This window comes from Amblyomma maculatum, chromosome 9 (assembly GCF_055883805.1).
Source record: "Amblyomma maculatum isolate TAMU_Amacu chromosome 9, ASM5588380v1, whole genome shotgun sequence".
In the NCBI taxonomy this organism is placed as follows: Eukaryota; Metazoa; Arthropoda; class Arachnida; order Ixodida; family Ixodidae; genus Amblyomma; species Amblyomma maculatum.
In genome coordinates this window covers 27,248,655-27,263,124 of record NC_139352.1, presented here as the reverse complement: position 1 = coordinate 27,263,124, position 14,470 = coordinate 27,248,655, and the positions used below count along the sequence as shown (strand labels likewise).

Genomic DNA, 14,470 nt, shown 5'->3' with positions numbered 1-14,470 from the left:
CCGTTTACCCAGGGCCCAGAGCGACATTTCGTGCTCTGCAGCGTCCTTAAAAACCCCCTATGTCCAGCCCCTCTCTGAAGATGCTGACCAACCAAATCCAGGGCACGCCCCTCAGGTATCGGCATCCAATCGAACACATCACTGCACTGATGGTCTGAAGCACTGACTGGTCCGGCATTCATTCGTTGGGCGTGATCACTTGTTGGCGGGAAAAGCTTGGGAACGGCGAGGAGAGGAGGTACATTTCTATTCTTCAGCAAAGAAACCACAGGTTGGTTCTGACAAGGGGTTTTACTTCTCAGAAACCCGAGTGCACGTGGCGCCGCATAGGGCTCCCAACATGGTCCCTTTTCGACAATTGCAAATCTTTCCTGCATTCCCGGGAAATCACTTAATGGCCGTATGAGTCATGCTCCTTTCTTGTCCTGCACGTCAGCGGACATGTCACTCTGTCGTCTCCTTTGAAAAGTAGACATTCCTCACTGGACGATAGCCCTTCTCGACTGGAAGGGTGAACAAAAGAAAGAAAGCACTTCCTGCTATTTCCCTCAGGGGGACGTTTCTTTGTGTTTTTCCAGACGTTCTCTTGACAAGGTCAATTTGGCATTTGCAGGTTGTCCACAAAGCAAAACATGCTTACAAAACAGGATTCCTGGAAACAGGCTCACTTAGAGCCATTGGACCATCACCACATATTCACAAAACTTATCCATGCCCACAGGCGAACAATAGAGCGCGCAATTGCGGATGCTTGGTCGTAACAGCCTCCTCCCCCGCCAGAAGAGACTCGGAGGGCAGCAGCCGCAGCTGCTGCATGAAGAGACGACTTAATGGCCTGCACGTGAACGCTTGAAGCTCGCTGTTGCTTGTCGCGTTGTCTTGATTGTTGTAGGCCAAATTGCTCGAGCTGTCTGAAACTCAACCACATGTCTAAACAAGCACTCGGCTCCCGTCTGAAGAGACCAGGTTAAAAGAAAACTGCCATTGTTGTTCGAGAAAAGCCCACTCTCAAGTCGTTCAGGACCCACGTATTCCTAGAGAACCAAACGTGCTGCTTTACATAGCCACACATATACAAGCGCACAAAAAAAAAAAAAAAAAACCTGATTATCAATTTGGATACATGGTGAGGAACATCTCGGACCGCTTAGAAAGAGCGGCTAAGCGCGTCCGCATTCCCATTTAACTTCCCCTTTTTGTATCTTATTTCAAAATTGTACTGCTGTAAAATCAAGCTCCACCTAAGAAGGCGACTGTTCTTCGATGTCGCAGTTTGCAGCCAAGCCAGGGGACAATGGTCCGTCTCTACGGTGAATTTGGCCCCTCCAAGATAGCACTGCAATTTTTGAATGGCCCATACAATGCAAGCGCATTCTTTCTCTGACGCGCAATAAGCCCTCTCTCTAGAACTCAGTTTTCTGCTCAAGTAGAGCACGGGGTGCTCATTACCGTCGTCATCTCTCTGGCAGAGAACAGCACCTAGCCCTCGATCACTGGCATCACACTGGACCGTGAATTCTCGGGCATAGTCTGGAGCTCGCAATACCGGACGGCTAATCAGCACAGCCTTCAGGTTTACGAAGGAGGCTTCCTTTTGTTCGTCCCAGACTACATTTGTCGGTTCTGTCTTGCGGAGAGCGTCGGTCAGAGGGCTAGCCAAAGCTGAATAGTTAGGGATGTAGTGATTGTAGTATCCCGTCAGACCCAGGAATGCTCGAATTTCCGTCTTCGTGCTCGGCCGCGGGTAGTCTGCTACCGCAGAAATCTTAATCTCGCTGGGTTTCCTGAAACCTTGACCTACATTGTGACCCAAGTAGTCCACGGTCGCCCTTGCCAGGCAACATTTCTCGGCCTTTACGGTTAGTCCAGCTTGACGCAAAAGGCTCAGTACAGCTCTTAGATGTACCATATGGTCCGCCCATGAGTCGGAAAAAACCGCAATGTCGTCTAAATAAGGCACCGCGAATGTTTCACACCCCTTTAAAACCCTATCCATGAGTCGGGAAAAACAAAATGGAGCATTTTTGAGCCCGAAACTCATCATTGTTGGCTGGTAGCTGCCCGTCGGTGTGACGAAAGCCGCGTATCTGCTGGCGCGTTCAGTGAGCGGTACTTGCCAGTATCCTCGAGTAAGGTCCAGCGTAGTCACATATGCCGCTCTACTGACCTGTTCTACTCTCTCCTCAATATTCGGAATAGGATACACTTGATCCCTGGTGAGAGAATTTAGCTTTCGGTAGTCTACCACAGGCCTAGGGTCTTTACCTGGAGCTTCTACTAAGATCATAGGCGAAGCAAAATCGCTTTCCGAGGGTTTTATTACTCCCAATTCCAGCATGCGAGTTACTTCCCTATCCAGAATTTCTCTTTGCCTTGGAGAAAATCGGTAGCACCTTGATCGCACTGGCACGTCTGAAGTCAGCTCAATATCGTGCTCAGTCAAATCAGTTCTGCCTGGCCTGTCCACGAAGCAGGCCTCAAACTCTGTCATTATCTCGCCCAGATCGGACAGCTGGGATTTCTTTAGTTCTTCTCTCTGCTCCGTCTTTTTGAGAAGCTCCTGAGCGTTGCTTCCTTTTCCGCTGAGGCAAATCAAGTTGTCCCCCATCTCCTCGGGAAGGTTTAACGTTAGATTTACCACGGCTTCCCTCTGCACATAAGGCTTCATAAGATTGCAATGATAAATGCGCACTGCTTTACGCCTACCGGGGAATTTCACTTCGTAGTTAGTGTTAGAAAGCTTTGCAACGACTTCATCAGGTCCTTCCCACTGTACTTCGAGCTTATTCCTGAGATCATTGGCTTGTTCCATAGCTAAGTCCTCTCGGATTCCACTTAGAAGTCTCGTGAGATTGCTAGACACCGGCGGCAAGAGGTTACTCTCTAGAACGTCCTCATTCCGTGTCTTATCAAGCTCACTTTCTAGTTGACTTATCTGAGATGCCTCGCTCTCAAAGTTTTCTGACCCGCTATCTTCCGCTTCGACCACTGTTTTAACTGCCGCTTCCTCCGCTGTGGAATTTTCTGGTATGAGCAGTGTAGCTAGTTCTCGCGCCTTTGAACGTGTTAAGGCTTGCACAACTCTGTCTCCGAACAGGATGCCCCTCTTTCGCAGTAGCATGTCCGATTTGTTGGAAAACAAATACGGATAGCTTTTAGGAAGCTTTCCTGAAACGGCAGCCTCGGTTGTTAACTTGCCGAAAGGGCCCTCGATGACCACGTTCGCGATTGGCAAGCACACACTCTGTTCCTCCACTACCTGGCGGATCCACGCACACTGTCCTGTATAGTCGGAAGGCGACACATACGCCGGATGGACAACATCCATCGTTGCGGCCGAATCGCGCAGTACCTTGCAAGGCTTCCCGTTGACTACTAGGTCATGCAGGTAGGGTTCTAAAAGCTGCATATTTTCATCGCAGTCCCTGACATACGAGAAAGCAATCTTTTCTTTCCGGCAGTTGACGGCAATGTGACCCTGCTCATTACACCTAAAGCATGTGAGCGGCTTCCTAGCCTCAAGCTTTTTCTTTGTGTTCTGCGCGTTGGTCACTTCCCCACTTTTCTCACTGCCGTCCTTTCTAGGGCGTTTGCCTGAAGAAGCCTTCCTTTCTTCGTTTGCAAATCTAGCAAAGTGCCTTTTCTGACGGTTATTTACACTGAACGTGGGATTGCGGAGCCTATCCACTGCTGGGTTGCTGAATTGTCGGCGCGAAGCATACTCCTCAATGAGTTCGGCAGCTTCAGTTGCCGACTTAATTTCGCCTCGGTCCTGTAACCAATTTCTTTCTTTTTCTGGGAGGCAGTTATAAAACTGCTCCAAAAGAATTCGCTCGACTACAGCGTCCCTATCACTGTAGGAATCTGTGCTCTTTAGCCACTCGCCCAAATTTACTCTTAAATTGTACAGGAATTCAGGGTAACTCTCGTCCCTGGACTTAGTAGCGTTCCGAAAACGTTGTCTGAACGCCTCGGCGCTAAGCCTATACTTTCTCAGAAGGCAAGCTTTGACCTTCTCGTAGTTGTCCGCGTCCTCCTTGCTTAGCCGCGCGACAACCTCCGCTGCCTCGCAGGGCAGAACCGTCAATAATCTCTGAGACCACGTGTCTCGCTAGAAGGACAGTTTTTCGCAAGTTCGCTCAAAGTTAGCCAGATACAGACCGATATCCCCTGATATCACATATGGCTGCATGTACTTTGACATCTTGAAATCTGCCTCCTTGTTGAGACGAGGTACCGCTAGCTGGGGACAATCGCCCGACCTCTTGCTCAACTCTAGTTCTAATTTCCGGAGCTCAATTTCTAGCTCCAGCTTTTTTGCTTCTCTTTCAATTTCACGCTCTTTCTGCTGTCTGAGCTGTTCCTTTTTTTGACCGATGAGGTTCCATGCTTCACTGAGCTCCTCATCATCGGTTCCCAGATCAGTGATTGCCTTTATAATCAAGGGTTTTCGTGCCAAACCACTTGTATCAATTCCCAATTCCTCACACAATAGCAACAGGTCCGGTTTCTGCAGCTTTTGTAGGTCCATGATCGCTCCGAGTGTCGGCTACTTCCAAAACAACTGTGCAAACTACCAACCTAAAGGCGTTTCCACACTCTCTTTACCAGTTCTAAAATCTAACCCTGTTCTAGAACCTGGTCCACATCAGAAGAAAAGCCAAGCACTCACCCACACATGCGATCGATGTTCCGAGCTGCCCTCTTGTTGGCCGATTGTTGCGCCTGCTTGTTGCTTGAGATGCCACCTCCGATCACCAGATGTTGTAGCTTGTAGATCCAGATCCCACCTCCAGTCATCAGATGTTGTGGCTTGTAGATTCAGATCCCACCTCCAGTCATCAGATGTTGTGGCTTGTAGATTCAGATCCCACCGCTGCCACCAGTGTTGGGGCTTGTAGATTCAGATCCCACCGCTGGTCACCAGTCGTTGTGCTTGTAGATTCAGATCCCACCGCTGATCACCAGTTGTCGTGACGCTGGGGCTATGTCGACCCGGCCTTCACTTGGTAGCGTGCAGAGACTCGGGGTTGAAGTAGGATTGAATCTTCGAAGTTGGTGAAATATGTACAAGCAGGTTTAATGGCACTTTGAGAAACTTATTTACAAGATTATTTACACGAAAAAGAAGGGTACATCAGCAAAATGGCAAGCGTTAAGAGTTCATAGCGAGAAGCGACTGGATGAGCCGTTTACCCAGGGCCCAGAGCGACATTTCGTGCTCTGCAGCGTCCTTAAAAACCCCCTATGTCCAGCCCCTCTCTGAAGATGCTGACCAACCAAATCCAGGGCACGCCCCTCAGGTATCGGCATCCAATCGAACACATCACTGCACTGATGGTCTGAAGCACTGACTGGTCCGGCATTCATTCGTTGGGCGTGATCACTTGTTGGCGGGAAAAGCTTGGGAACGGCGAGGAGAGGAGGTACATTTCTATTCTTCAGCAAAGAAACCACAGGTTGGTTCTGACAAGGGGTTTTACTTCTCAGAAACCCGAGTGCACGTGGCGCCGCATAGGGCTCCCAACATGGTCCCTTTTCGACAATTGCAAATCTTTCCTGCATTCCCGGGAAATCACTTAATGGCCGTATGAGTCATGCTCCTTTCTTGTCCTGCACGTCAGCGGACATGTCACTCTGTCGTCTCCTTTGAAAAGTAGACATTCCTCACTGGACGATAGCCCTTCTCGACTGGAAGGGTGAACAAAAGAAAGAAAGCACTTCCTGCTATTTCCCTCAGGGGGACGTTTCTTTGTGTTTTTCCAGACGTTCTCTTGACAAGGTCAATTTGGCATTTGCAGGTTGTCCACAAAGCAAAACATGCTTACAAAACAGGATTCCTGGAAACAGGCTCACTTAGAGCCATTGGACCATCACCACATATTCACAAAACTTATCCATGCCCACAGGCGAACAATAGAGCGCGCAATTGCGGATGCTTGGTCGTAACAGTACATTCATACGCGTGCTTCTCAGTCTTTACCACAGTATGTCACAAAATGAAGACACCTAAGCAGCCGCGCTTTATTTTCGCATCATAGAGTCTTTAAATTGTCAGCCACCTTTGTTTTCGACCTTTTCGGGGCAGGCACGTTTCGGGCGTTAACCCTTGTTCCTCTCCTTGTTTCGTTTGAACACAGATCAACGACGCAATGGGCAACGAATGGCCGTGGATATACTTCGTCAGCCTCATCATACTAGGATCGTTTTTTGTCCTGAACCTCGTTTTGGGCGTCCTGAGCGGGTGAGTTAATCGCTGCTCGTAACTAACTTGATCTTCGCCGGAGTTACGTGAACCTTTCCTTCGAAAGGACGTGAATTTGACCGAGCGCTTACAGGCCCATAATTCTGTAGCGTCACAAGAACGAACACGAAGCTCTTCGTCCTGTCTGTTCTTCGATGTGTTTGTTCTTGTGGCGTTACACCATCCAGCTCGACGTATCGCTGCTTCTGCTTTTTAAGTCAAATTCAACATCCATCAATATTACCGCAATATAGTTAAAGACAAAGCTTTTAGATCATAACAGTTCGGAAACTCCGCTTCGAAAAGTGTCTGAATTTTGTATGCATTTTTCGGATGCCTATGAATTCTCGCACCATCTAGAAATGGTGAATAGAAGCTTTCTGCTATTGCCGTCATTGCCTTCTGAATTTCACGTTTTTCTTTATTCGTCTGCGCTTAATTACCTGTACGGCTGCTAGCTTTAAACATTTTTCCTACTGTACTGTAATTCTTCAAGTAATTTTATTTTCCATGGTCGTTGTGCATTTATAAACTTATGCCCAAGTTTGAAACTTATGCATAGCTTCCTTTAATGACCGCTGTCGTCGCTACTGTTCGTAAACACCCGATTTTTGACCAATCGAAACCACCGTTTTTTTGACACATTGGCCCTATGGGAAGTTTCGCAACTGGCAGTATTAAAAAGCTCTGTTTAAAGGCACAGGTTTCTTTTTAAAGTAAACTTAGGCGTCGACCGTTGTCACCGTTGTCGGCGAAAATTACAAATATTCGTAATTGGCAAGCGACACAGCCGTGTTGTGATTAGTCGCCGGATCGTGGGATGTGATCAGACCATTTGACATGGCGGAGGTAGCTGGATGAAACTGCCAACTCGAGTCGTTTCTTTCAGACATGAAAGAGTGAGATGGAAATTGAACCCTCCAGTGCTTTTGAACCCCTGGTCAGACGCGCAATTGTAGGCTACGCGGGCACGTTCTTGTAGCTTTTTTAATGTTGGGATTTATGTATCTATCGGTTGGTGCTCTACACAGTATGGTAGCTTACGACAGTATGCTAGTGAATGTGCGTGAGTTAACACAGGCATAAAGAAAGCTTTAGTCATTAAGCTCTTAGGAAAATGTTTGTACACGAACAAGGATCTACGAGTGTCCCTCAAATTGTTATTACTTCAGTTCTCCCCAAGGGTATACGCTCAAATAACAACGCTATGTTTCATGATGTTTACTCTAAATATTGAAGCTTCACATTTTCCCTACATTGTTCAATAAAAGACTTCTCCGGGACCATGCATATAAGTTGTACAATTGATATTGACCTTTAACAGTCGTTCACTTATCCTTTGTTCCCGAAACAAATAAAGTAGTGCAGACTATGTACGTCATATATCCTTCTTATTTGTCTGTTTGAATTATGTTGTAAATATTCAATAAGATAGCGCAAATACACTGACCGGAAGAATCCGAAGCTTGACTGATTGGTGTATGGAAGGGGTCCCAAACTAGTATCATTATGCGGTCCGCGTTAGAAAATTTAATCGGGCCAGGAGCCGGAAAATAACAAGATAGTGACAAAGCAGCAATAAGAAAAATAATAATTCAAAAATAATAGGAGGTTAAAACTGAAACAGTAATTATCAATAGAATAAATATTAGCGAAACGTCTCGATCCCAGACCATGCCTTCCCACACTCTTGTAACGTCTGAGGACATGACCTTTTAGTTGGTTTGGGTGGAATGGGAGTGTTGTGATGAACTCAACCAATGAAACTGCTACGTAGTTTCGGGAAGAAAGGGGTGAAACCTTGGACGCCGGCGGACCGCATCACACACCTTCACAGATTGCGTGTTTGAGATGCTTAGTATTTATATGTCATTATAGAGTGGGTGACAAGAGAATGTGAACGAAGCAGCGAGGCAGGACCTTTGTCGGGGTACAGTCGCCGCGTTCTATGCTCGACACGGTTAATTGGGTAAAAGTGACAAGCTGAACTAATTGGTCAGAAACTGTTAAGCGTGATTAAGAGCAAAAAATTAGGAACAAAGAATAAACAAATTGCAAGCGATGACTAAACGTTTACTAAAAGCAACGGCATAGAAGAAATAAAATTCGCTCGCTGTACGTACCCATTCATGAGAAAAAAAAAGCAAGAAAATGAGAAACACTAAATACTAGTAAATAACATCTTCCTCGTGTCGCGCAGCGTAATTAAGTTATTTCGATCTTAGTGGGAGAGGCTTTGGGAAGAAGCAACCGTAGACATGCTAGCGCTGCTGCTGCTGATAAATTATTCATTTCAAAGGCTGGACCAAACAGCGCAAGCTACAGGATGCGGGCGCTCACGTGATGGGACAGGTGTCGTTTTGAAAGTGAATTTGGAGGCTGACTTTTTGGCTCTGGTTGCGTGAAGTTAATTAAAATCGATCGGATGCTTCTCCTTCCGGTGATGCGCGGGTGGTGGTGGTGGTGGTGAACTCTTTTATTGCGCCCAAAAACAGGGGACCAGTCAAAGGACCGGTTGCGCTGACTTAGAGGAGGTCGGCGGGGATCCTTTGGGATGCAGACCTATTGTTGAGAGCGACAAAACGCGCATTGCATTCAAGGGCACGCACACTAGGTGAAGATTTCGAGAGCCTGCTGACGTTGTTTCAGTGGAGAGCGCGGGGGATTCCCGCGCAATTGTACTCCGCCATTCTTCTCTATTTGCGCGTGGCGGGCGAGGAAAGAGGCTGCGACCGAATAATGCAAATGCGTTCGTTCGCTAATTCATATGTCGGTGTTCTGTTCGAAGAACCCAGGAGGTGTATGTTTATTCAGTGGCCTGTTATTTCAGCGTACCTTGCGGCCCATATGTGCAGAGCCTTGGTTTGGTAAACTCCTCATACCCCCCCCCCCCCCCCCCCCCCATCCTCAGCGTAGAGACTTTCTCTTCTGAAGAAACGAAGGTCTAAATAACTAATTTCGGGAGCACTTAAATAGACTTATGCAACCAAAGCTACTTAAGGCAAACGTTGTGCACGTATAATACTTTGTATTTCGGCAAGTTTACTTTTCAGTGATAGCTTGATGTCTCAAGCAGCATTAGCAGGATGATACGTATACATGCGAAGTAGTGAATCCTGTATTCATGAAATCAAATTATACCCACTCGATGTGTTTGGAAGAAACAGGCTGTTCATTTAAGCATATTGCGGGACAGTACATGGCAAGCAGAGATATAGACATCATAAAGCGAAAGCATATCTCATGCATACTTTAGCGTGCTCACAGTACACGTACTACACAATAAGAGCTCTGCAATAATTTGACGCCGTAACGCTTTTCTTGCGGAACCGAAAACCATAGTGAGACGCGGCATAGGAATTCATAGCAGCCCCATAGTGCCTCTTTCCTACGCGACTTTTACATTAGTCCCGATTGTTGTTCACGTTCTAAGCGACAGCGTCCGACGGCTGCACTGAGCAGTGCCAGGTTTTTTAAGGCCAAATCTGGCTGTGTGATCAATAACATGTCGTTACTTCTTTCCTCAAAGCCCCAGCACTGTGAATTGTGCCATTATCACAAATTCTTTTTGAGGATGCTCGTTAGAAAATTATAAACCTTTGTATCCACGTCTAGAGTATAGTGACAGCATAAAATACATCACAGTAAAGGCGTAAGAATATCCATACACAGTTTCGTAAGCCGCTCGCAGCATAACAAAAGTTAAGGGCAACCTGAACCAAACAGGATTACGCGCACAAGATGATTGCATGAGTTTCTACACGTTTCTCGACCAGGGTGTAAGAATGTGGTAGGATTATATTGTAAGGGTGGGTGCGTCATAATGATCGACCCAGGTTGCGTTTACCTTTCGTAATGCTGCAAACAGCTGGTGAAGCGGGCGGTAGGCCGGCTCCCTGCGTCCACAGTGGCGGCGCATTCATTCACGATGACTCGGCGCACTCACGCAAATATTGATGGACACTACTGACCCTGTAGCAGTGTCGGCGCTCTTATAAAGGATGAAAGCTTTTGGAAAGTGCGGCTTCAGGTTCGGCGTTGTGCTTTGGTTCAGTACTTGGGCGCTGTCTTTATTACTCTGTTGAAAACGGAAGCAGCTGAAATCACGTTGAGCTTAGCAACTAGAGGTCAACGTCTACGAACATTGGGAAGAGCAGCTTAAAACGCGGAGCGGTCCTGACGCTTCTTATGAAAAAAAAACGAGACCAGCTTCAGAGTAGAACATACACTCTGAATCTGGTTCCATATACGCGTTAAAAATGTTCCAGCTAAAAGTGGAACACTTGTATCGTGTATATATAACCATATTAGGAGTGTAGGGATTGGTATCGGGTGTCAAAGACCATTTCAGATTGCGAACTTCTCTCCGGCATGTGTACACTTTGTTTCGTGTTGCCACGAATCCAGCCCTGCTGCCTTCCCTTTGCTTTGATATATATAAGTCTGTTTTGATTTTGGGAGCGAGGGCGTATTTATAATATGTAATGGCTGCCAGTATGCAGAAGACTCAAGTTATTCAGCATATATTTTGTATTGTGGAGTTTACGCTCCTTATTTGAGGCCGCGCACATTTACAGTGTATTGCTGTTTGGAGATCCTGTTCCTGATTTGCTTTCAGTGTTGGTTGGTTGGTTTGTGGGGTTTAACGTCCCAAAGCGACTCAGGCAATGAGAGCTTTCAGTGTGTCGTGACGTAACGTATTATGTATTTTCAGCCCCATCATATGCTATCAGCCATGCCGTGGTGGCGCAGTAGTTACGATGCCCGACTACTGTACCGGAGTACGCGAGTTTGAACCCGATCCGCGAGCGGCTGCGTTTCGATGCAGGCGAAACGGAGAAGGCGTCCGTGTACTCTGATCTCAGTCCACGTTAAAAAACCCTGGATAGTCGAAATTTCTGGAGTTCTTCACTACGGCGTCTCTCATAGCCCGAGTCGTTTAACCCTACAAACCAAACCATATTCAATCGCGTGGACTCCTGGAAAAGCTAACCAGGTGCTTTGAGACGATTGCCCGAAAGCTTGAGGTGGCGCCGTCTACCTCATGAACAGATAGAGAGATCAACATGCACCGGCGCAAAAGTGCTTACAAAAGCGCCCGAATCAGCATAATTGGCTGTGAGACGAGAGAGACCCGTTGTTATTGTTAAACCTTACATTGAGGACGAAAATAAGGATCCTGGTTTCTGGAATTGCTTAAGGAAAATGCGGCACGTACATAATTCTGAGTACACATTTGTTTTACATGTGAATACGATATTTCTTTTAATATCATCGCCTTCTGCAAGTCGTAAACAGCAGAGGATTGTGCAAATGAATTTATATTAAATATTGCTCCATTTGGAATCGCTGTGGTGATGGTGGCGAAAATCCTTTATTGCATAATAAAGAGAGGCGTGAACCTATAAGTAGAGATTGCCATAGTAGGTGGCGCCCCTAGTCAGAGATCTCATTGGTCGAAGCCACTGTTCTGCCCCTCTAGACCAAGTCCCTCTCTGCTCGAAGGTTTGATTAACCAAGCACGGCAGCGCCTCCCTATCCTCTCGTGTAGGGGTGGCCACCCCTACAGCCTTGACCCCCGGGGGTCAAGGCTGAATTTTCCTGGCAGGTCCATGTAATGCAGTAGGTATCTGCTACCTCATCACAGTGCTGGCACCTGCCGTTGCCATGGAGTCAAAGCGTTAGATGACGCAATGACTTCTTCTCACCGACGACCTGGTTTCTTTGCTGCAGGGAGTTCTCCAAAGAAAGGGAGAAGGCCAAGGCGCGCGGCGACTTCCACAAGCTGCGTGAGAAGCAGCAGATCGAGGAGGACCTTCGCGGATACCTCGACTGGATCACGCAAGCGGGCAAGCGAAGCTTCTTCGTCTGACCCTTAGTGCACGCTGACGCACCAGCACTCGTGGCGGGAGCAAGTCACGTGTGACGTTTCGTGCACACTACGACACTGTCGCGAGTAGAGCTAGAATGAGTGCTGTGTGGTTCTTGGAGCACTTGAGCAAACGGATGCAGTCAGCTTCGCTCCAACAAAGGAGGCGTTAGAAAGAGCGCTCCAGGCCACGTACGCCTCCTTTCTGCGCTTCTAGCCTCTGTGATGAACGACACAGGTGTAAAGGCGTGGTCCTGTGTCGGTAGCCAGAGCTTCTTAACCTGTCTGGGCGGTCCCATATTTCTGGCCTTCCTGACCGATGCAGGTGCTGAAGCTTAACATGAAAAAGCTTCCACCATCTTTCTTTCACGCCGACGCCCAGAGATCAAACCATATAACCTTTTTAAAGTACTTAGAGCAAACCTAGGTACCCGACTGTGTTTCCAATCAATTCGAAACTGCGGCATTTTATTATCCGCTGGTGAGAGCTGGGTGCGAGACAGAAACCAGAACTTTCAACTTATAGAACACTGGGCATATATTTGTGATTTTATAATAATTCTAGCTTAACAAGAAGGACTAGTGGAATGTTTTACGTAACGGCCACAATCAAGCTGCGACACTAATAATGGTATTTTTGCGGTCATAGTGGTAGAGGGATAACAGGAAATATCATTAGGGCAGCTTTGTAAGAGTCCACAATCTCTTCAGAAGGTGGTCTAGGCTCAGAAGGCTAGATAGAGAATTTTTTTGAAAAATGGAATGTAGTTTTCCTTTATCGAAAACATTACCAGGAAGGGGAAAAAAAAGGCTAATCAAATGACTTAAACTCACGAAATGAAGAAGTTACAGAAGTCAGAAAACTTGAGTGCATTTTCAGTTAATCTGGCATTCATTGATGAAATCCTGGAGTAATCACACAGTGTCTGCAACAAATTTCCTTCACGGTAGCCGCACGTCATTGGGGTTAAAATGCAAACAATGCCCGTTTGTTTCGGCCAACGGGACATGGTAAAGAAACCCACGTGGTCCAAATAGCCCATGAGCCGCTTAGGCACCTTTACTGCCACATACCACTACGAAGTTTAGGAGTGTGGGCAATATGGAATGTAATACGCCTTAGCTAAAATTAAAAAACTCCCTCACAAGGATTGCAGCATTGTGGAAGCTACGGCCATATGAGCCAAACGGCCTGCACAGCATATGTGTGGTCGTTCGCAGCCATTATCCCGCAACTTATGGCTTCATCACCCGGAGGGAAAGGGAAACAGTGGGCAGCTGACGCACGCTGGAGACTTCGCCTATCCAGACAGTACAGAACAACGGTCCTATTGGTACTGTGGTGGCAATGGTAGGCCTTACACGGACCGAACGCTCTAATCAAAGTACCAATATTGGATCAATTTCAATGCTGGCTGGGTACAGGATGAAGGCAATGTTTGCGAATGAAGGCGCTTCACTCCCTGGCACGCTTCTGCCGTACAATTTAACGAGTGAATGAAATGCTCGCTCCAATTTCCAAAGAAAGAAAAAATAAACGGCCTTTTTCTTTCTAACTACTAAGTAACAACTAAAAAACTACTATGTATCTTAGAGTCGGCTTGCACTGCTCCTGTAGGCCATATGGATGAGAGGGCTGTAGGTTCCACATTGCTGCAAACTAATAGCGAGTTGGAGTATAGGTAAGGCGAACCTCGTCTCCGAGCTGTGGCGGTGCAAAGCGAATACTGTAGCATGCAAGCTTTCCTGCGGCTAGGCTGTGCTACCACGACGAGTGATGAGGCCACTGTCTCTCCCTGCAGAGGACTTAGAGGCGGACGACAAAGAAGCGGCCGAGGACCGGCTTAGTAAGCACCCCCCTTGTGTACTACACTGTGTTGTGGACTCGTTGCTTGTGATGCCCTGCATGCGCCCGCTCAATGGTTGTGTTTTATTCAGAAGCATGCTTCTAATTTCGCGCGTCCAAGTTGCGTGTAGTGTTTGTGGAGAATAGAAAGAATTGTGTGTATTGTGTCGGGTAACTGTGCACTTAACAAGAGAGAGTGGCTGAAAAGCAAAAGATGCTGTCTTCGTTTCGGCTTGACAGCGATTCTGCCGCCCTTAAACTCAATGGAAAGGCATGGCTCAAGATACGCGGCTGTCCTGATCCAACGCGTCAATCGCCGTTACCCGCTCCACTCCTTCGATCCTATCCTTAATTACAGCGTGACATCCCGGAACCCATCTTTCTCTACCTCTCCCGCCTTGCCCACGAGCCGCCTATAGCCTACAACCTTTTGTCGTTCTTTCCTCCTCTATCAACCTCCTCTCCACTATGGTACCTGCCAGTCAAGGCTTCGGATAGGCGAAGGAAAGAA

The 14,470-nt window shown here is 47.2% G+C and overlaps 1 protein-coding gene across 7 annotated transcripts in view; it reads left to right on the top strand.

Moving 5' to 3' along the window:
- LOC146178643 (muscle calcium channel subunit alpha-1-like) overlaps nt 1–14,470 on the top strand; it is a 240,850-nt gene that overhangs the window by 121,561 nt on the left and 104,819 nt on the right. For all 7 annotated transcript variants that reach the window (XM_084578446.1, XM_084578444.1, XM_084578443.1 and 4 more), the window contains exons 8-10: nt 6,141–6,244; nt 11,978–12,093; nt 13,916–13,960. In XM_084578446.1, coding sequence (XP_084434572.1) covers nt 6,141–6,244; nt 11,978–12,093; nt 13,916–13,960 — 265 coding nt within the window. The remainder of the gene's footprint in view (nt 1–6,140; nt 6,245–11,977; nt 12,094–13,915; nt 13,961–14,470) is intronic.